The sequence below is a fragment of the Chrysochloris asiatica genome, unplaced genomic scaffold, assembly GCF_000296735.1.
Source record: "Chrysochloris asiatica unplaced genomic scaffold, ChrAsi1.0 scaffold00518, whole genome shotgun sequence".
Lineage (NCBI taxonomy): Eukaryota > Metazoa > Chordata > Mammalia > Afrosoricida > Chrysochloridae > Chrysochloris > Chrysochloris asiatica.
In genome coordinates, this window is record NW_006409036.1 from 503875 (window position 1) to 526453 (window position 22579).

The 22579-nt window shown below is 37.8% G+C and overlaps 2 protein-coding genes across 2 annotated transcripts; both read right to left on the reverse strand.

Annotated features, from left to right (window-relative positions):
- Positions 1-3515: 3515 nt before the first annotated feature.
- Positions 3516-4436, reverse strand: LOC102834816 (olfactory receptor 7A17-like). Its single transcript, XM_006877510.1, has one exon. It carries the CDS (start codon positions 4434-4436, stop codon positions 3516-3518), a length of 921 nt encoding a protein of 306 aa, XP_006877572.1.
- A 15828-nt stretch (positions 4437-20264) lies between these two features.
- Positions 20265-21185, reverse strand: LOC102835192 (olfactory receptor 7A10-like). Its single transcript, XM_006877511.1, has one exon. It carries the CDS (start codon positions 21183-21185, stop codon positions 20265-20267), a length of 921 nt encoding a protein of 306 aa, XP_006877573.1.
- Between the last annotated feature and the right edge of the window lie 1394 nt (positions 21186-22579).

Genomic DNA, 22579 nt, shown 5'->3' on the forward strand with positions numbered 1-22579 from the left:
CAACCCAATGATGAACTAATAATGTACTCAGTGAACAAGCATGCTAATTCATATCTATTGAACCATATAGACCTTTGGGAACTAGATAATTGTTCACAATTTCTCCACAAACTCTGATTAAGGTCCTATACATTCTGCACAAATTAAAAAAAAACAACAAAACTAAAAACAGCTTATAAAACTGTCAAAACCTTTCTTTTTAAAATGTGAATGAGTCCAACCTGGGTTAAAAAAATATGGCTCACTTGCTAACACATCCCCAAAGGTCACCATGAGTTGATGATCCAAATGGTGGCTTCTGGCCAGATGATATCCAAAGTACTAGTACACACAACGTACACACAAAGTCAAGCAATATATCTTGTTTTGATTTCCCAATTTCTATGATGCATAGTTGGAAAAGTAAGAGTTGGCAACTGGCAGAATATCCACATTGATTGTAAACTGCAAGTGAGGGTATTATGGTAGGAAAAGAAATTTTTCTTAAAATGCTTTTGCCTACCCAAATAACTTTTTAAAAACTGAGAACAATGCATTCCCATGGGCTCATAGAGATTGTCAGCGTCATCAGTATCTAAAGGATCTAACACTCCAATGTAATTTATGTGTTAGACTGTGGAGAGGAACGTTAGATGTAAGTGAGTGAATGTGATATAATTTACTCAGGTGGTGACTCCGAATACTTGTGCTAATCCAAATCTGGATTAGCAGAAGCTAGTTTTGGAATTCATTGATATAAATTTTGGCAAATGTGCAAAGAATTTGATGTAACAAAATATTTTTTTCCAAAGGTAGTTAGTGCTCAATGGGAATACATGAGCAGACATGTGCTCTGACTGGTGACCGCGTTGCTCACCGATAAGGGGAAGTGAGGGAAAAGCAGCAATGAAGCTGAGAGCTAAGACCAACCACGTTCAATAGCCTCCTGTGAACCCGGGTGGAAACCTGGTTGGCCAGCAGTTTGGCAAGTCCTGGGGACTCCTGGGCCCAGAGTTAGTGACATAGTCACAGAGGACTAGAGTGGAGAATGAAGTGTGCAGCTGATAAGAAGAGAGGGCACATGCACAAGAACACCCACACTTGCAGGTAATACCCACTTGAACTGGCTTCAATGGCTGGATGATCAGAGCTCAATTAGAAGAAGAAAAAAAAGGAAAAATGAGTAATCTGATACAAACTTGACCTACACCTATGGATGCAGTGAGGATCATTCCCACCCCTTGAATACTCAAGGTAGATAGGGATGGGCAATTTGGTCATTAGCTACTCAAAATGGGGGAGCTACAAAGGCAAGGAATGACTAGCTTACAAACTTTCAAGAGGGAGCCTAGATCCAGAGGGCGTGGAGGAAAGTATTATCTCCACTGAGTAGTATCCAGTCTGTCTGGGCGGGACTGATGAAAAGAGATGTGGATAGCACTCACATGATACAATAGTGAATAATTACTATCAGGACTGATTGTGAGAGTTGGAAATGTAAAGGTAGATGTTTTGTAGCAAAAGGAGGGAGTGGTTGACTTTGCAGTCCAGGAGCGAAAGCCCTGGACCCTCAAGTGGGGGACCCTACCCAGAGAAACAGTGATGCCAGAGATGGAGGCTGAGACTATGATGTGGAGAGATGGAGCGGCTGGGAACTCTAGACTCAGAGAAGGAGAGGGGCTGGGTACTGATGACCAGGGGACGGGCTTTCCGGGTGTACCATTTTGTTGGTTGATGATGCATGGAGGGGATTGTAACCATGACAATGTAACAATATAGATAGGATGAATGTAAAGATAATGTTCTCCCAGGTAAACTATCACATAATTCGTAATAAAACATTAAAAACACACACACACACACACACACACAAACCCACTGTCATCGAGTCTATTCTGACTCACAACAACCCTACATAGGGTTTCCAAAACTGTAAATCTTTAAGGGAGCAGACAGCCTTGTCTTTTTTCCATGAGGCGGCTGGTGGGTTTGAAGATACTAACCTTGTAGTTAGCAGCCCAACGCCTTACCCACAGTGCCACCAGGACTCCTTGTTACTGTTGCTGTTAAGTGACATCGAATTGGTTCCAACTCATGACGACCCTGTGTAGGATTTCTGGGGAGAAGCTGGTGAGTTTGAACTGCTGACCTTGTGGTTCTAACTGACCTTGCAGTCCAGCACATTAACCCACAGCACCACAGCAAGACTCCACATATGTATGTTGTTGTTGTTAAGTGTCATCGAGTCTGTGTGTCTGTTTATCTATCTGGGTCCTGGTGTGGCACTGTGGGTTAATGCTCTGGACTATAAGATCATTTGAACAGCAGGCTCGGCAGTTCAGGCTCACTGGTGGTTCCCTAGAGGCCCTATACAGGGTCCGTATGGGTTGGAACCAACTCAATGGCACTTATCAACAACAATATATATATATATAGAGAGAGAGAGAAGACATGCTTACACGTTTCACTGTTTTTGCTTCTCTACAAAACCCAGATGAAGACATCTTGGAAACAATATTAAATAAGTTAGATGCCTTATCCCACCTATACAACAAAATGGAAAGATAAAAATTCTTGTACAAATCATAAAAAAACAGACCAGGCTTACTGGTCAGATAGGGACAGGTAGAACCCTGAGACTATGGCCCTTGGTCCCACGGCAGGTCTGGAACCAAACTCACCCCTGTGGCTCAGTTTCCAGCCAAGCACAGATAGGTCTATAGGGGGACAACAACACTAGTGAGGTACGTACACCACAGAATGGTCAACCATCAAAATGAACAGGACCACATTTACTCAAGGAGAAAATTCAGGATGGTTGGCAAAGGAGGAGAGACGAAAACAAGAACCACAGGGAGGAAGCAGGACAACTGGTTTTGCATGGAGGGGACTGCAGTCATTGAGATGAAACAAAGTGTATGATTCGTTGAATGCAAATCTGATGATCTATAAACCTTCAGTCAATTCACAATAAAAAGGTTTTAAATTAAAAAAAAAGTAGGTAGTGCAAGAGGCAGTCATTTTCATCTGCTAGATACAGAAGCATGCTTTCATTCCTCCATTTATTCCTATACTTTTCAAGTTTCCAATAACCTGTATTGATTTCTTACTGCCAAATTTCATTCCTGGAGTGATGCTGTAAGGTAAACACTGGACTGCAAGGTCAGTTTGAACCTCAAGGTTCGTAGTTCAAATTCACTAACCACTCCTTGGAAACCCTATACAGGGTCAGCATGAGTTAGAATGAACTGGACAGTACTTAACTACAGAAACAACACATTTTATTTAGTGGAATCTGTTTTCTACACTTAACCCAGAGACTATAGCGACAGATGTAAAATTTTAAAATGAAAATACAGGAGAAACAGCTCCAAGAGTGAAATCTATGATATTAAAATCTGTAAATAGGCAAATTTCAGACTATCATTCAAGGAACTGGTAAGTGATCTTACTTTAGGCCTCAGTTTTTAGAGCTGTTACTCATGAAGGCCTCTCTCAACCTGAAATGAAGAATCCTCGTATGTAGAGAATGTTTCTCAGTGGAAGAGTTTTTTTAGGGCCTGCTTCATATCCTTGTTTCTAAGACTATAGATAAATGGGTTTAGCATGGGTATGATCACAGTGTACATCACTGAGGCTATCGCACTTTCTCTGGAATTTTGGGTAGCAGCTGAGCTAAGATATACCCCAAGAAATGTCCCATAGAACAAGACAACTACTGTGAGGTGAGACCCACAAGTAGAAAAGGCTTTATGCTTGCCCTCAGCTGATGACATTCTCAATATGGAGGATACAATCTTAGAGTACGATAGTATGATACCAATGAGTGGAGTAAGAACCAGAAATCCACTTGCAATATACATCAGCAGGTCATTGAGGAAGGTGTCAGAACAAGCAAGTTGGATTACTTGATAAAGCTCACAGAAAAAATGGGGAATTTCCAACTCTGTACAAAAAGACAATCTCAAAATCATTAAATCCTGCAATAGAGAGTCCAGAGCACTCACTAAACAAGATTCCAGAAGGAAGAGGCAGCAGATTTTGGGGTTCATGATGACCATGTAGTGCAGCGGGTGACAGATGGCCACAAATCGGTCGTAGGCCATCACTGTCAAGAGAAAATTGTCTAATCCTCCAAAGAGCATAAAAAAATACATCTGACTCAGGCAGCCTTCATAGGTTATGACTTTGCTTTGTGTCTTGATATTCAGCAGCATCTTTGGGATGGTAGTGGAGGTGAAACAGATGTCTGCAAAAGAGAGATTAGAGAGGAAGAAGTACATGGGTGTGTGGAGATGAGAGTCGGTAATTATAGCCAGGATAATGAGAAGATTGCCGATGAAAGTGACCAGATACATGAGTAAGAAAATCCCAAAAAGTAACGGCTGCAATTCAGCCTTTTCTGAAAGCCCCAGGAGGATAAATTGTGAAACATGTGTTTGGTTTCTTGGTTCCATATAGCTGATGAAACTACAGAAAAAGAGATAAGAGCAATATAATTTAGTCATAAGTAGTAATCAACATCTTAACAAAAATTCTGTGGTTGTTTAAAAAATATGCTTAATTAGTTAATCTCTCTATATTGTTGCTATTGTGAAGTGCTGTCCAGTTGGTTCCAACCCATAGCAGCCCTGTATAGGGTTTCTGGGGAGCAACTGGTGAGTCTGAACCACCAACTTCGTAGTTCAAAACAACCTTACAGTACAGCATATTAACCCACAGCGCCACACCAGGACTCCTTGTATATATTGCCTAAAGGTTTATTGCCCTGTTGCTATGGAATCCTAAAGAACCTATATACCTTATGTTGAAACTGACTAGCCATCCTTACTCCTAGTCCTAAGAATTTTCACAAGGCAATATTATTCATTCCAAATTCCCTGTGACCATATTTTGTTCATTCAACAAATATTTGTGACCTATTGTTTTGTGCCAAGTGTGTTAAAGACCCTGAAAAACAACAGTGAAATTATTTTTCAAAATCATTGCCCTTAAATTTACTACAGGATATTTGTGTGCTGAGGGGGCAATAGAACAACAATAACAACAACAGTCCAAACAAGGCCAGGGGCAGACTGTGGAACAGACCATCAATTGCTCATATGCAAGTTCAGGATGAAGCTAAAGAAAATGAAAACAAGTCCATGAGAGCCAAAATATGGCCTTGAACATATTCCACCTGAATTTAGAGATCGTCTCAAGAACAGATTTGATGTGTTAGACACTAATGATTGAAGGCCAGAAGAATTTTAGGATGACCTCGGGAACGTCACACAGGAAGAAAGCAAAAAATCATTTGGAAGAAAAGTAAGAAGAAAAAGACCAAAATGGATGAAGAGACTCTGAAACTTGCTCTCCAGCATAGAGATGCCAAAGCAAATGGCAGAAGTGAGGTGGTAAAAGCTGAACAGACAATTTCAAAGGTCAGTTCCAGAAGACAAACTCAGCTATGTTTGTTTATGCAAAGATCTGGAGCTAGAAAAATGAAAGGAGAAGAACATATTCAGCAATTTCAATCTGAAAGAATTGAAGAAAAAGTTCAAGCCTTGACTTGCAATACTAAAGGAATCTTTGGTCAAAACATTGAATGATGCAGAAAGCATCAAAAAAAGTTAGAAAGAACACATAGATTCTGTGTACCAAAAAGGAATGGTCAATTTTCAACCATTTTAAGAGATAGAATATGATCAAGAGCCAGTGGTATCAAAGGGAGAAGTCCGAGGCACACTGAAGGCATTGGCAGAAAACGATGCTCTGGGAACTGATGGAATACAAATAGAAATATTTCAACAAACTGATGCAGTACTGGAGGCACTCACTCATCTAGGCCAAGAAATTTGGAAGACAGCTACCTACCTGGCCAACTGATTGGAGGAGATCCATATTTGTTCCCATTCCAAGGAGTGGTGACCCAACAGAATGCGGAAATCATTGGGAAATATCATTAATATCACATGCAAGTGAAATTTTGCTAAACGGAATTCAAAAATAGCTGCACCAGTACATTGATAGGGAACTGATAGAGGTTCAAACCAAAATCAGATGAGGATCTAGAATGAAATATATCATTGCTGACAGCAGATGAAAGCAAAGAATGCCAGAAAGATGTCTATCTGTACTTTATTGACTCTTCAAAGGCCTTTGACTGTGTGGATCATGACAAGCTATGGACAGCATTGCAGAGAATGAGTATTCCAGAACACTTAATTGTGCTCTTGAGGAGTGTGTACATAAACCAAGAGGCAGTGGTTCAGACAGAATGCTGAATGGTTTAAAATGAGGAAAGATGTGTGGTAAGGTTGTATTCTTTCACTACACTAATTTTATCTGGAACTTTGAGTAAATAATCTGAGAAGCTGAATTATATGAAGACCATGACATCAGAATTGTAGGAAGATTAATTAGTAGCCTGCAATATGCAGATGATACAACCTTGCTTGCTGAAAGTGAAGACGATTTAAAATACTTGTTGATGAATATCAAAGACCACAGTCTTCTATATGGAATGCACCTCAATGTAAAGAAAAACATCCTCACCACTGGACCAATAAATAAAATCATGACAAATGGAGAAGAGACTGAAGTTGTCAAAGACTTCATTTTGCTTGGATGCACTATCAACACTCATGGATGCTTCAGTCCAGATATCAAACAACGTTTGATTGCATTGGGCAGATCTGCTGCATAAGTCCTTTTTAAAGTGTTCAAGAGCAAAGATGTCAGTTTGAGGACTAAGGTGCACCTGACTCAAGCCATGGTAATTTCAGTAGCTTCATTTGCATGTCAAAGTTGGATAATGAATAATAAAGACTGTGGAAGAATCGATGCATTTGAGTTCTGATGTTGGTGAAGAATATTGAAAGTACCATGGACTGCCAGAAGAACAAACAAATCTGTGTTGGAAGAAGTACAGCCAGAGTGCTCCTTAGAAGCCAGGATGGCCAGACTTTGTCTCTCATACTTCGGACATATTATCTTCAATCCCTGGAGAAGAACATCATGCTTGATAAAGTGGAGGTTCAGTGACAAAAAAGAAGACACCAGTGAGTTGGTTTGGCCAAGTGGCAGCAATAGTGGGTTAAGCTGAACAATGATTCTGAGGCTGTCTCAGGACCCGGCAGTATTTAGTTCTATTGTGCATATGTTGCTATGAGTCAGAACCAACTTCATGACATCTAACAACAACAACAAAGAAACATCAGTCCATCATACCAATTGATGTATAAAACAATTTGACCAAATTCAATATCCACTTATGATAACACCTCTCAGAAAATCAGAATAGAGAGGAACTTACACAATTTAATAATAATAATAAAATCCTTAACAAAACCAATAGTTAACATCACAATGGTCAGAAACAAGGCTCTTGTCCCTAAGATCAGAACAAATCAAGGATGTCCTTGTTCATCATTTCAACTCAACATCACACTTAAAGCTTATGTAGTTAAATACTATAGTAAAAGAGAATAAAATGCATAAAGATTTGGAAGGAAGGTATGCAAGTCTCTTGGTTTAGAGATTTTCTATATAGAAAATCCTGAAGAATTGACTAAAAAACCTCACTGAAATGAATAAATATGTACAACAATCTCACAGAATACAAGATAACTATGGAAAAGTTAATTTCCTGCATACCATTTACAGTATTGTTGTTGTTAGGTTCCATTCAGTTGATACTTACATGTATCTACCCTATGTACAACAGAATGAAATACTGCCTGGTCCTGTGCCTGTTGTTATGTGTGAGCCCATTGTTACACCCACTTTATCAATCCATCAAGTTGAGGCTCTTTCTCATTTTTACCAACTCTACTTTACCAGGCTGATAACCTTCTCAAAGGACTGGTCCATCCTGGTAACATATCAAAAGCTTGCCATTATCACTGCTAAGTAGCATTCCAGCTATACTTATTCTAAGACAGATTCGTTCATTCTACTGGCAATGATTGATATTTTAAAAACTCTTCATTAACACCATTGTTCAATTCCATTGATTCTTTCACATGCATATGAGGTGATTGAAAATATCGTGACTTGCATCATGTGCACCTCAATCCTCAAAGTGACATCTTTGCTCTTGCACTTTTAACAGCTCTTGTGCAGCAGATTTTCCCAATTCAATATCTAGTTTGAGTTCTTGTCTGCTACTTCCATGGGTACTGATTATAGACGCAAGTAAAATGAAATCCTTGATAACGTCAATCTTTTTTCTGTTTATCATGATGTTGTGCATTGGTCCAGTTGTGAGGGTATTTGTACTCTTTACACTGAGTTGTGATATATACTGAAGACTATAGTCTTTGATTTTCATCAGGAAGTTCTACAAGTCCTTCTCATTTTCAACAAACAACGTAATATCATCTGCATACCACATGTTGTTAACAAGCCTTCCTCCAGTCCTGATGTCATTATTTTCTTTATATAGTCCATCTTTTTGAAATATTTGCTAAGTTTACAGATTGAATAAATATGGTGAAAGGGTACAACCCTGACACACACCTTTCCTAATTTTAAACCATGCAGTATACCCTTGTTCGGTTTGAACAACTATATTTTGGTCTAGGTACAGGTTTGGTATGAGTATAGTGAACTCTTCTGGAATTCCCGATCTTCACAATGTTATCGATAATGTCTTATGAGCCACATAGTTGAATGCCTTTGTATAGTCAATAAAACACAGGTAAATATCTTTCTGATATTCTCTACTTTTATCCAAGATCCATCTGATATCAGCAATGACATCCTTCATAATCTGAATCTGGCTTGAATTTCTAGCAATTTCCTGCCAATGTACTGCTATGATAATTAAAAAATTATATCAACAAAATTATACTTGCATGTAATATTAATAATTTTTTAAAAATGATCTCTGCATTCCATTGATCACTTTTTTTTTTTTTTTTTTTGAATGGGCAAGTATATGGATTTCTTTCAATCAACTGGCCAAGTTACCTTCCAAATATCTTGCCATTGATGAATGAGCACTTTCACCTAGGAATCCATTTTTGAAATATCTCAGTTGCTCTTCTTTTAATTGCTGGGGTTTTGTTTTTTGGTACCATTGTCTCAGTGAAGTTTGGATTTCTTCCTTTAACAATTTCGGTTGTTGATTATATGCTACCTCCTGAAATTAAGACCATCAGTTGTTTCTATTTGGTTTTGTGACTCAGAATTTTTTCCATCTTCTTTCAATGCCTCTTCCTGCATAGTTTAAGATTTTTGCTCATAGAATTTTGCTCATAGAATACTTTCATATTGCAACTTGAGGCTTGTATTTTTTTTTAGTACTTTCAGTCTGAGAAATGCTGAATGTACTCTTCTCTTTTGGTTTTCTAACTCCAGGTGTCTGCATATTTTTAATTACAATACTTTGTCTTTTCAAACTGCCATTTGAAATCTTCTGATCAGCCATTTTCTTCAGAGTTTCTTCCATCTGCTTTAGCTACTTTACATTGAAGACCAAGTTTCATAGTGTTTTCTGACATCCATTTTGGTCTTTTATTACTCTCCTGTCTTTTAACGTCTTTTTGCTTTCTTCATGCATGATGTCCTGGATGTCATTCTGCAACTTGAGTGGCCTTCAGTCACTAGTGTTCAGTATCCCACTATTCTTGAGATGGTGTCTAAATTTAGATAGGCTATATTCAAGATTGTAATTTGGCTTTCATAGACTTGTTTGAAATTTCTTCAATTTCAAGTTGTATTTATTTAAGAGCAACTGTTGATCTTTTCCACAGTTAGGCACTAGCCTTGTTCTCATTGATGATAGTGAGCGTTTCCATCATCTCTTTCCATAGATGTAGTCAGTTTGAATCCTGTATACTTTAACCATTGAGTTCCATATGAACAATCTTTGTTTATGTTTTTGGAGAATGGCATTTGCAATGAGTAAGTCACTGGTTTTGCAAAGTTCTATCATGCGATCTCTAGAATAATTTCTATTAATAAGGTCATATATTCCAACTACTGATTCTTATTCTTTATTTTCAATTTTAATATTCCATTAAAAAAGACTGAAATTTGTAAAGGATTGATATGCAGAAACCTAAAAATGTCTGACAAGAAATCAAAGAAGAGTTAAATTAATGAAGAGATATTCAGTGAGCTCTGGTAGCGTAGTGGTTACGAATCGGGCTGCGAACCTTAAGGTCAGCTGTTCGAAACTACCAGCCGCTCCGCGGGAGAAAGATGAGGCTTTCTACTCCTGTAAAGATTTACACCCTCGGAAACCCTGTGCAGGGTCGCTATGGGTCGGAACCGACTCGACAGCACTTAACTACAACATTCAGTGATTGTGGATTGGAAGATACAGTATTGTGAAGAGATTGGAGCCACTCAATTTGATCTATATATTTAATACAATTGTAATAAAAACTGCAGACTCCTGGTGTGGCACTGTAGGGTAAGCATTGGACTGAGAGCCACAGGATTAGTGGGTCAAACCATCAGCTATTCCTCAGAAATCCCAACAGGGTTGCTATGATTTGGAACCTACTCAACAACTATCAACAAAAACAACAATCAAAACTGCAAAAGTTATTTTGTCAAGATTGACTCTAAAATTCACATAGAAAGGTATAAGATGTAGATTAGCCAGTACAATACTAACAAACAAGAACAAACTGGAGAATTCTCACTACTTGATTCAAAGACATGTTATATAGCTACAGTACACAAAAAACAAGTCAATACACAGAGTAGAGAGCCCATACAAAGTCACACAAAGTCAACATATGTGCAAAGGATATTCTATGCAGATGATAAAGTAATTTCAACAAATGACACTGGAACAATTGGTTGCCCGTATGCAAACATAAACAAATATATATGGAGTCCTGGTGTGGCACTCTAGGCCAAGCACACAACCCACTCCTTGGAAATCCAAAGTAGTACAGGGTTACTATGAGTTGGAACCAACTCAATGGCACTTAAGAGTAACAACAACAACACACACATATGTATACATGTATATAGATCTACAAACATATATGAATATATGTTTTATATATTAACTCAAAATGTACAATATACCTATTTTAAAATATATATATGTATGTATGTTGTTGTTGTTGTTGTTGTTAAGTGCCGTCGAGTCAGATCTAAAAACATATATGGATATATGTTTTATATATTAACTCAAATGTACAATATATCTATTTAAAAAAATATATATGTATGTTGTTGTTGTGAAGTGCTGTTGAGTCGGATCTAAAAACATATGGATATATGTTTTCTATATTAACTCAAATGTACAATATACCTATTTTAAAAATGCAAAATTCAAAAACTCTAGAAAAAAAGCATAAGAGAAAACCAAGTTACTGTTGAGTTTGGTGATGAACTCTCAAATACAACAGCAAAACTGATCTATAAAGAAAAATGGAAAAGTAGGAATTTGTTAATAGTAAAAACTTTTAGTCTGCCACTCTTAGATACTCAAAGACACTATTAGATAATCAAAAGACAAGTCATAGAATAGGAGAAAATATTTGTGAAACATAGCTTATAAAATATTTATGTCTAATATATTGAGTATCTTAGAACTCAGCAGTAAAAGAATAAACAACCTGATTAAAAAATGGGCAAAGGATTTGAACAGAGACATCATCAAAGATGATATACAGATGACAAATAAATATATTAAAAATGTTGAGCATCACTTGTCCTTTAAAATTGCAAATCAAAACTACAATGAGATACCATTATAGAATTATTATAATGACTATTTATGTAAACACGTTGGAAGCTGAACACAGTCTTTCCATATGATTTAGTCATTGTACTCCTTGATATTTATCCAAATAAGTTGAAAACTTATATTCATATAAAAACCTGAACTTTAAAGTGTGTAGTATCTTTATTTATATTACCCAAACACTTGAAACAAACATGCTGTCATTCCATAGGAATGAGTAAACAGATCATCATCATAGCAACAATGGAATATTATTCAGCATTAAAAGGGAATGAGGGAGTCTGGCTACCTTTAGTACTGCCAAGCAAGTTTGTGGGTTTGTGCCTGGGGCTTGGTGGGGCCTTTGTGTAATTGGCCTAGAGGCATGAGCTTTGGATTTGTGAAAACAATGGATTGGGACCACGCAAATAAGTTGTGTGGAACCCAAGCAAAGGGTTTAGTCAGTATTTCCATCCCACTAGGCCTTACCGGAAGGAGCTCTGGTAGCGTAGTGGTTATGAATTGGGCTGCCAACCTTAAGGTCAGCAGTTAGCAACTACCAGCTGTTCCGTGGAAGAAACATGAGGCTTTCTGCTCACGTAAAGATTTACAGCCTCGGAAACCCTGTACAGGGTCGCTGTGAGTCGGTTCCCACTCCACGGCACATAACCACCACCACCATCAGGCTTACAGGAGACATGAAGACAGAGAGGAGCTATTAGATAGAAGTTTCATTACAAGGAGGAAGAGCGATAGTGGCTGCAGATGGCTGTGGTGGGGCCCACAGACCCATAAGCATAACACTTGCTCAAGAAGGCCCCCAGCTGTACCCAACAGTAGCAAGGCCCCAGCGGGCACAACAACAGGAAGCCAGAAGATGCTGCAATTAAGGAAACACATCTTGAATTGTTCCTATTGCTTCCAAGTTGACCTCTATCTCCAGTTGTACTGTTACTTCCCTGATAAACCACTTCACTATAAGTATGGTTCGTGAATTCTGTGACACTTTGCAGCTAATTACCAAACCCAAAGACAGGAGGAAAAGTACTGAGGGAAAGAGGAGCAGTTTTTTTTTTTTTTTTTAGAGATGATGGAGTGCAGCAGTTTGGAAAACTGGACATTTGGAGCATCTTTAACCTCTGTCTCATCAGAATCAAGTTTGTGCTGATATAAACAAATTATTCATTTAACTAGATACTAAGACAAACGTTTGACTAACTACCGTTAGAGATGAACCATACCTAACTGTTCCAACTAATGTACATGTTCAACTATATTAAGACAAATACTTGACCAACTGCCATTGTATGTGAACCATACCTAATTGTTCCAACTTATGTACATAAAAAGAAGACCCCCAGTGAGATGGATGGGCAAAATGGCAGTATCAATGGGCTCAAGCGTGGCAACAATTATGAGGTTGGCCCAGGACGGGGCAGTGTTTTGTTCTGTTGTGCATAGGGTTGCTATGAGTCGGTACGGACTCGATGGTGCCTAACAACAACAATAACAATGTACATATTCAATTAAAAGACTGTGTTAGGAATGAAACTCATTCACAATTCAGGTATTGTGTGTATATAATATGGTGCTCACATATCATCCAAATCACATAACATCCTATTTGACAGAATGTATCTTTGATGTTTAGACAACACATGACTGTAATATATACTCTATAATGTTTAGATTTTTATCTTATAAAACATTTGTGAGATTCATCCATATAGTTGCGTATATTATGAATGTGTATATATCTCAATTTGTTTATCTGTTCTTTTGTAAATGAATATTTGTGTTATTTCCATTTTGGGGCTATTGTGAATAAAGCTTCTATGAACATTAAAAAAAAAAAAAAAAAGGGAATGAGATATAAATTCTCAAAAAGAAAAAGATGGGTCTTAAATGCTCATGGCTTAGTGAAAAAGGTCAGTCTGAAAAGACTACATAATCTATGATTCCAAATCTATGACATTTTGGGGAAGACAACATTAAACCAGCAATAAAAAGATCAGTGATTTCTAGGGGTTCCAGGGTTGAGGAAAGAGTTTAGACAGTGATACTGTGGTTGTGGATACAGGACCTAAAGCACTGATAAAAACTCATGGAACTTTATAGAACAAAGAGTGAACCTAAGTGTATGTAAATTAAAAAATCCTTTAGGAGGTTTTGATCTCACTACATTGCAAATGTATGATGCAAAACTATGGAGTGGTGGGTTGTGCCGAACTAAACAATTTTGGAAATGAGTAGAGTCTGTAAAACCAAAGACGTAATTACTGCACTTTAGTTGGCAAAGTGATGTCCTTCAGAAGGATGGGCTGAAAAGTCTCATACTTCTATTCATGTATAGTGGACATGAACAATTACGTAAATGGATGGAGGATGGTGAGACCCAGGCTTCTCACTTCTGAATAAGGAAACAGAGGAGACTAGAAGGATCCTGTGGTAATAGATTAAAATTGTACATAATAGTATGAACTTATTTATCTTCATACAGATATAGAAATATTTTTAAATACACAAGTATTTCAACAAATAACGTCTTTTCCTCGGTTAGTTGAGAGGGCATAGAGGCCGTAGTAACAATGAGGAAACGTACACCCCAGTTCTTAGTTTTTAATATTATATTCCTGAGAAAGAAACTTGGCTCCTTGATAAAATGATTGATTCGAGGGTTTGGACAGGAAATATGCAATACGAGCCTACAGCATCTTGTACTGGTGTGGCACTGTAGGGTAAGCACTGGACTGTGGTTCAAAACCACCAGTTGCTTCTTGGCTACTCTATACACGATCATTATAAGTCTGGAGTGATTCCAGGGCACTTAACAACAACATATGTATTCACTGGTTCCCACTTTCCGCAGTACTGTTACCTTTGGAAGAACTCTAGCCCCTTCTTCAGATTCAGTTGTTGTTAAGTTCTGTTGAGTCAGTTCCGACTCTTAGCTACCCTGTATAGGGTTTCCGAGGAGCAGCTGGTAAGTTTGAACAGCCGACTTTGCGGTTTACATTGACATTGCAGTCGAATGCTCAGTACCATTTTAGTATTCTTTGTGAAGCCTTTATTAATTCCCAAGGAATGTATCAGGATTGCAATTCCACATCAGGGACTGTATTAAATCATTTCCATGTCCTATTTCTGTTTAGAATGTGAGCTTCTTGAGAGAAGGAAAAACATCTTACTTATTCATTGTTGTTAAGTGCCATCGGCTGGTTCTGACTCATAGTGACCCTGTATAGAGTTTCTGAGGAGCAGCTGGTGGGTGTGAATCACCAACCTTGCATATCAAACTGACCTTGTGATCCAGTGTTTACCCTACAGTGCCACACCAGGACTTCTTTATCCTCAGAAAATAGGTTAGTGCCTACCATCCAGTACTCATTGAATAAACGTTTGTTGAACAGCTAAACAGGTATTTCCAGTAGTGGGAAAGGAGAGACAGTATAACGAAACAGAGAGAGAAAGAGATACTGTAATTCAGAACCACCACTGCAGGAGACAGATCACAGTAACAAGATATTTTAGTGTATCCAAAATCACCCTCCAGAATGTTGTTGTTAAGTGTCATCTAATAGCTACCCATGCATAGTGACCCTGTATAGGGTTTCCGAGGAGCAGCTGGTAGGTTTGAACTACTGATCTTGTGGTTTGCAGTCCAGTGCTGATCCTACAGTGGCACATCACACCCTCTAGAACAAGAGACTTTAATTTGGCAAGACTTTGTATTACTTAGCTTTCTTTAATTTGTTATCTTTCTTAATGTCCCTGAATTTTATTAACAATAAGACATGTTGCATAAACTTGTTTCCATATCACATTACCCAGGAACTCTGAAGATGTGGCTTACCCAGATCTCATCAAAGAGTTCACTGATGCAGTTTTTTCCTTGAATGATGGCTCAAAACATGAGCTTTACATCAGGAAGGACATGGAGATGGAACCACTCTTGAGACCTCTGGAAGATACCATTGGTTTTCTAACCACCTGAGATTAATAATGTCAACCTGAAAAGTACCAAAGTGCCTACAGTGTTGAATTCCTATGAGTCTTGTTAATGAAATTAAAAAAATTTTTTTTTTTACTCCTTGAGAGATTTAGTTCTCTGGAGCTGTGAGAGAAAAACAAAATGCAAACTTGGGTCAGATTTGATGCTTGGGAGATAGCTACAGAGTTCAGTGTCCATCGCTTATCCCATTGTAGTCCATTGGAGTCCTTTTTACAGGAGGAGGTAATTTCTCTTTAGGTGTGGATTCTAGTGTTGCAGGGCACTCATTAAGATGCCCCCCTCCCCCCACTAATTCTGAAGGGAGATTCTGAGCATGCTAAATATCTCCTATCTTTGCTCTATTTTCTCTGTTGTTGGCTCCCAACTGTGGGACCACCTTCTCCCACTAACATTTCCCTTTACTTGACTGTTTCTTCTCCCCTCATCCCATTGTTGGAAGTATCTGTTTAACCTCATCCAACTGTTTGTTCTTTTAGCTGTTCAACAAACATCCACTCAGTAATTAAAGTATGTTGTTGTTGTTAAGAGTCGTCAAGTCACTTCTGGCTTATAGCAATCCTGTATAGGGTTTTCAAGGAGCAGCTGGTGGGTTTGAACCACCAATACTTCAGTTAGCAATCCAGTGCTTATGCTAGAGTGCCACACCTGGGCTTCAAATTAAAGTATGGTAGGCATTGAACTATGCTCTTTGGTTGAAGAAAAGAGTAAGACATTGTTCCTTCTTGCAAGGATCCTACAGTTTAAAAGAAAGAATAACTCCTTCTTTCAAGGATCCCACAGATAGACATGAAAATAAATAAATGCAATGAGGTTGCAGTTCAATCTTATTGAATTGGATCCTGAAATTAGTCACTAATTCTTGGGACATGAGTGACAGCTTCACAGAAAAGTTGATAACTATGCTAAACCTTGAAAGAGGATTTTTATTTCAGAAGGTAGAGAGGTGGTAAAAACACTCCAGGACAAAGCAACAGGATAAAATATGGTATTCATTGAAATCTAAGATGTGTTTAACAGAACGTGAAGCCTAAGACAAGAGTTGTAAACAACTTGAGTCAGCATTGAAGGAGTGTCCCCAAATAGTCAATCTGCAATTACCAGTAGCGTAGTTGTTTTCCCTTTTTCTCCTGTTTTTACATGGCTTTTGTTTTTGTTGTTGTTACTATTTTGTTTTGACTTCAGACATGTAATGGTTTCTGCCAAACCAATAGCTGTCCAACAGGACTCAGATATGGAAACTTCATATTTTACACATGACTAAAAATGCAGTCTTTTAAGAAATAGTTTAGAAAATCATTAAGCAAGTAGATACCACAGCAAAAACAGAAAACCAAAAACAGCAACAAAAACAGAATCAATCTGCAAATATATCACATCAGAATATTAAAAATGTCCAGTACATTGAGGGTGTTTATTCTTGATTTTGTATCCCCCTTTTTGTAATTCAAATACTAAGGTAAAAGGGTCAACTCTTATAAAACTTTTCATTGAAGGATAACAGCAAATTACTTTTGAATTTAAATGAAAATAATACAATTGAACAGAACAAAGCCCAAACAATAGGAGCCTGTTCCTTGTTCACATTGTACACCTCAACTGGTTTTAAGGAGTCTTGGTGTGGTGCTCTAGGATAAGCACTAGACCAAAATGTCAGTTTGAACCACAAGGCCGGTGGTTCGAACTCATCAGCTGCTCCTCAGAAACCCTATGTAGGATTGCTATGAATCAGAACCAACCTAACAGCATTTAACAACAACAACAACAACAACAACAATGGATTTAAGGCAACAATAATGTTCTCCATTTCTCCAGGAAAATTAATACTTATCTTGCTGTTACTTGGTGTGTGTGTTGTTGGTTTTTCAAGCTTCTGAAATCCATATTTTAATTATTCTTTCCCAGTTTCCACAACTCGCCTGTCAGTTTGCTGTATTGTGTTGGCTTATGTCTTACTGTGATCCTGGAAATGATACCACTGATATTTTAAAAACCAGCAAGGTCACCTAAGGTGGATTGGTCTCAGGTAGAGTTTTCTGACTAACAGACTAGGAAGAAGAGGCAGACCACTTCTGAAAACCTCATGAATAGCAGTAAAATATTATATGATACAGTGTTGGAAGATTTAGTCCCTTAAGTTAGAAGGCACTACAAATATGACTGCCTCCTCAAACTAGAATTGACATTAATGATATGGATGGAGCACAGTTTTTGGGACCTTCCTTTGCCAAAGGGGCATAACTCAAAATGAGAAGAAATAGTTGCAAATATCCATTAATAATTGGAACATGGAATACATGGTTATGCAACTAGGAAAATTGGAAGTTGTGAAAAATGAAATAGAATGCATCAAGATTGATATTCCAGGCATTGATGTTGTTAAGTGCCGTTGAGTCAGTTTTGACTCATAGTGACACTGTACAGGGTTTCCAAGGAGTAGATGGTGGGTTTGAACTGCCAACCATGTGGTTGGAAGTCCAATGTTTAGCCTATAGTGCCACACCAGGACTCATTAGAGCTGGAAATGACTGGTATTGGCCATTTTGAATCAATCTTATGGTTTAATATGCCAGGAATGACAAATTATTGAAGAGGAATGGCAGTACATTTATCATCAGAAAGAATGTTTCAAGATCTGTCTTGAAGAACAGTGCTGTCTGTGATAGGATAATATCAACATACTTGTAAGGAAGACCAGTTAATACCACTATTATTCAAGTTACACACCAACCATGAAAGCAAATGATGAAGTAATTGAAAAATTATACCACATTTTAATGGGGTCCTGATGTGGTATTGTAGGATAAACACTGAACTACTAACCTCAAGATCAGGGTTCAAACTCACCAGCTGCTCTTGAAGAACCTATCCAGGGTTACCGTAAATCAAAACTGATTTGACAGTACTTAAAAACAACAACCAACTTCTTCAGTCTTAAGTTCATTAAATAATTGATAATTACTGATGATTAGAATGTGAAAATTGGAAACAAAATGGAAGGATTAGTAGTTGGAAAATATGCCTTTGGTGGTTAAAACAATGCTGGAAACAGTATGATAGAATTATGAAAACAGACTGCCACATTTGTCTGACATGGAGGTGACGGTGGGTTCAAACCACTGATCTTTTGGTTAGCAGCCAAGCACTTAACCACTGTGCCACCATGGCTCCTTGAGAAAGTGATAGCAGAAATTCTTGGGTCTGCTCTGAAAGAAATTCAATGCCATAAACTCTTTACTATAATATATAAGAAGGGATTTAAGATGCAAAATGACAATGTTTAGATGGATTTATAATGTGTGAATCAGCCACTCAGTGCCAAAATATGCCCAAGGAAAGGGTTCAGAGATCATTACATTCATTCACCAGGACATTAAAAATTACATTGTGAAGTGGAGGTAGTGTCCTTGGAAAATTCTGTAGTGGCCTTACTCTGTATGACAGAATTAAAATGGGAGATGCTGATATTGAAATGGGTACCTCATGAGTTCAGTGGGGATAAAGACATCCTGAACTGGCATCACTAAACCACCACAGGTATGACATCCATGGTTAATGTTTCCTAGTAGATTAAACAACAAGGATCTTTTAGAAATGGCTACTTGATCATATTTCCATGAATAAATAAAACAAGTTGGGTATTCTATTAAGGCCCTATCCAATCTGTGAACTAAACATACTCTTATTCTGGTGAAAAGAAGCTTGAAAAGCAATGGCATCTGAGGCCAGGTGATAAGTGAATAATTCACCTTTCTCTGTTTCACAAAGTTTACAGTATGTCAGCAATGATCCTTTCTGATTATTTCCTAGTATCTGGAATAAACAGTTGGAAGAGAGATAGTTGGTGACTGACATAATGTTGCTATAATCTTTTTTTGTTATTTAAGTGATGACTATTATGGTAAGATGTGCCAAGCAAAATCTTCTGAAAGCTTTCCTGCCTGTCAAAATATTTTAAAAAGAACCTCAATGCATCCCTGGCACAATCACAGAAATGAATGATGTTATCAATGTTTGAAGACTCAGAAGTTGTAATTTCTGTTTAACGTGTGAAAAAAAAAAGTAAATATTGAGGAGTGTGGAGTATTGTCTCCTTAATCAAATGGTAACACCAAATACTTTTACTAATCTAGGAGCGTTCTCTTTCTGGAATAAACTGACATAAACCCTGGCAGTTACTACAAAGTCTTTGATACAGCAAATTATTTCTCTCCAAAAGCAGATCATAGTGAGGCAATTGCTTCAATTTGGTAGGGACAGCTGTACACTTTCATTTATCCAGCTCTTTCGATAATTATAGAAATCCCCAGATATCCTATATTCAGCATTTTACTGTGGATAATTCATGCAGGGGATTCTGATTTGCACACTGAATCTGGTGTATAAAATCTGAGAGAACAAAACTTGCAAAAGACACACACAAGTAGTTATTAGTTGCAATGTGTAAAAATTTAAGATGAAATAAGGGAAATTGCAGATGATTTTTTCTATCAATTGATAAAAATATCATAATTTATGTCTATATGGGTTTGAGGTCAGTTACTTTTAATTAATTTTCTAATCTTGGTATAACGTCTTCTGTTATGTCGACAATGTCTCTCAGCTGAAAAGATTTTTTAGGGCCTGCTTTATGTCCATGTTTCTTAAACTGTAGATAAAAGGATTCAGCATGGGTGTGACCACAGTGTACATCACTGAGGCGATTGCACTGTCCCTGGAGTTCTGGGTAATAGCAGAACTAAGATACACTCCGATACTTGTTCCATAAAATAAGGAAACTACTGAGAGGCGAGACCCACAAGTAGAAAATGCTTTATACTTGCCCCTAGCTGATGAAATTCTCAAAATGGAGGATACAATCTTTGAATAAGAAAAGAAGATACCAGTGGGTGGAAGAACAACCAGAATTGCAGTTGCAAAATACATTATTAAGTCATTGAGGAAGGTGTCAGAACAAGCAAGTTGGACTACCTGATTAAGTTCACAGAAAAAGTGGGGAATTTCCAACTCTGTACAAAAAGACAGTCTCAAAACCATTAAGCCATGTAATAGAGAGTCCAGAACACTCAATGACCAGGATACCAAAAGCAAGATGCCACAGAACTTGGGGTTCATGATGGTAGTATAGTGGAGTGGGTGACAGAGAGCCACAAACCGATCATAGGCCATCACTGTCAAAAGGAAGTTGTCTAGTACCCCAAACATCATGAAAAAGTACATCTGGCTGAGGCAACCTTCATAGGTTATAACTTTGCTCTGCATCTGAATGTTCAGCAGCATCTTTGGGACAGTGGTGGAGATGAAACAAATGTCTGCAAAAGAGAGGTTGGAGAGAAAAAAGTACATAGGTGTGTGGAGGTGAGAGTCTGTGATAATGACCAGGATAATTAACAGATTTCCAATGAAGGTGATGAGATACATGGACAGGAACAACCCAAAGAGGAGGGGCTGAAGTTCTGCCTTTTCTGAGAGTCCCAGTAGGAAGAATTCTGAAACACTTGTATAGTTTCTTGATTCCATTGAGTTGTGAAAAAACTGCGGGAAAACAAACAAAGGCAATGAAAATTTAACCCAAATCAGTGTTGACAGTGTAAGAACAATGCTGTTTTTCATGTTTTAAATGTGTTTCATTAATTAATTCCTATATATTAGCTACAGATCTAGTGCCTTGTAACTGAGTATTTCAGGGAATGCCAAAGGCTTTATCTTCTTATGTTGAAACTGACTAATCAATTGTGCCTCCAATTCTAAACTTTTTTCCAACTCAATGTTTCCCACCACAAATTCCTTAATAACTTTTGTTCATTCAACTAATACTTTTGACAAATTACTTTTGGCCAAAACTTTTTTTTTTTAAATCAGTAGGAAATAGTTGTGAAATTAATTTTAAAATTATTTGTCCTTAAAAAGTGTTATTATACTATATGTGTGTGTTTAGGGGCAATAGAATATCAATAAACCAATAATATTTTAAGTGCTCGTTTTTGCCATTATTTAAAATAATGCAAAATGCAGGAATTATACAGTGAAGAGAAAATCCTTTCTTTTGAGTAACTTTTGGGAAGAAAATAAGAAGGCAATAAGAATGTGAGACAAGCAGATAAGAACATTTTTTGCTGTTGTTCAGTGAATTTAGATCCAACTCATAGTCACCCCGCGTAGGGTTTTCCAGGATTGGCTGGTAGATTTGACTCACCGACCTTGCAGTTCAAGCGGATCTTTTGGTCCTGTCCTTTATCTTGCAGTTCCACAGAAGAACATTTATGGCAGAGAATATGGCTAGTGCAGTGTTCCTAAGACACAGCCATTCATGGCATCATTTGAACTACAAGAAAGATGGTGTCACTGGCTTGAATATCACAATAGGGATAGATTTAAAGATTGTTGTTGTTGTTAGGTGCCATCGAGTCGGCACCAACTCACAGTGACCTTATGCACAGCAGAACCAAACAATGTCCGATCCTGAGCCAACCTCATTACCATTGCCACACTTGAGTCCATCGATGCTGCCACCTGGCCAATCCATCTCGTTGGGGATCTTCCTCTTTTTTTCTGACCCTCCATCTTACCAAACAGTCAGTGTCCCCTTCTTCTGTTCAAATGACTGCCTCTTGGTCTAGGTACAAGTTAAGTGGTCCAGAATGCTCATCCTTCACAATGTTGTCCATAGCTTGTCATGATCCTTTGCATAGCCAACGAAGCACAGGTAAACATCTGGCATTCTCTACTTTCAGTCAAGATCCATCTGACAATAGCAATGAAATCCCTCCTTCCACATCCTTGTCAGCATCCCCCCTTGTACTTCTGGAAGTTCCCCGCCAATGTATTGTTGTAGATGCTTTTGAGTTAACTTAGCAAAATTTTTCTTGAATGTGATATTAATGACATTGTCTGGTGATTTACTCATTCCCTTG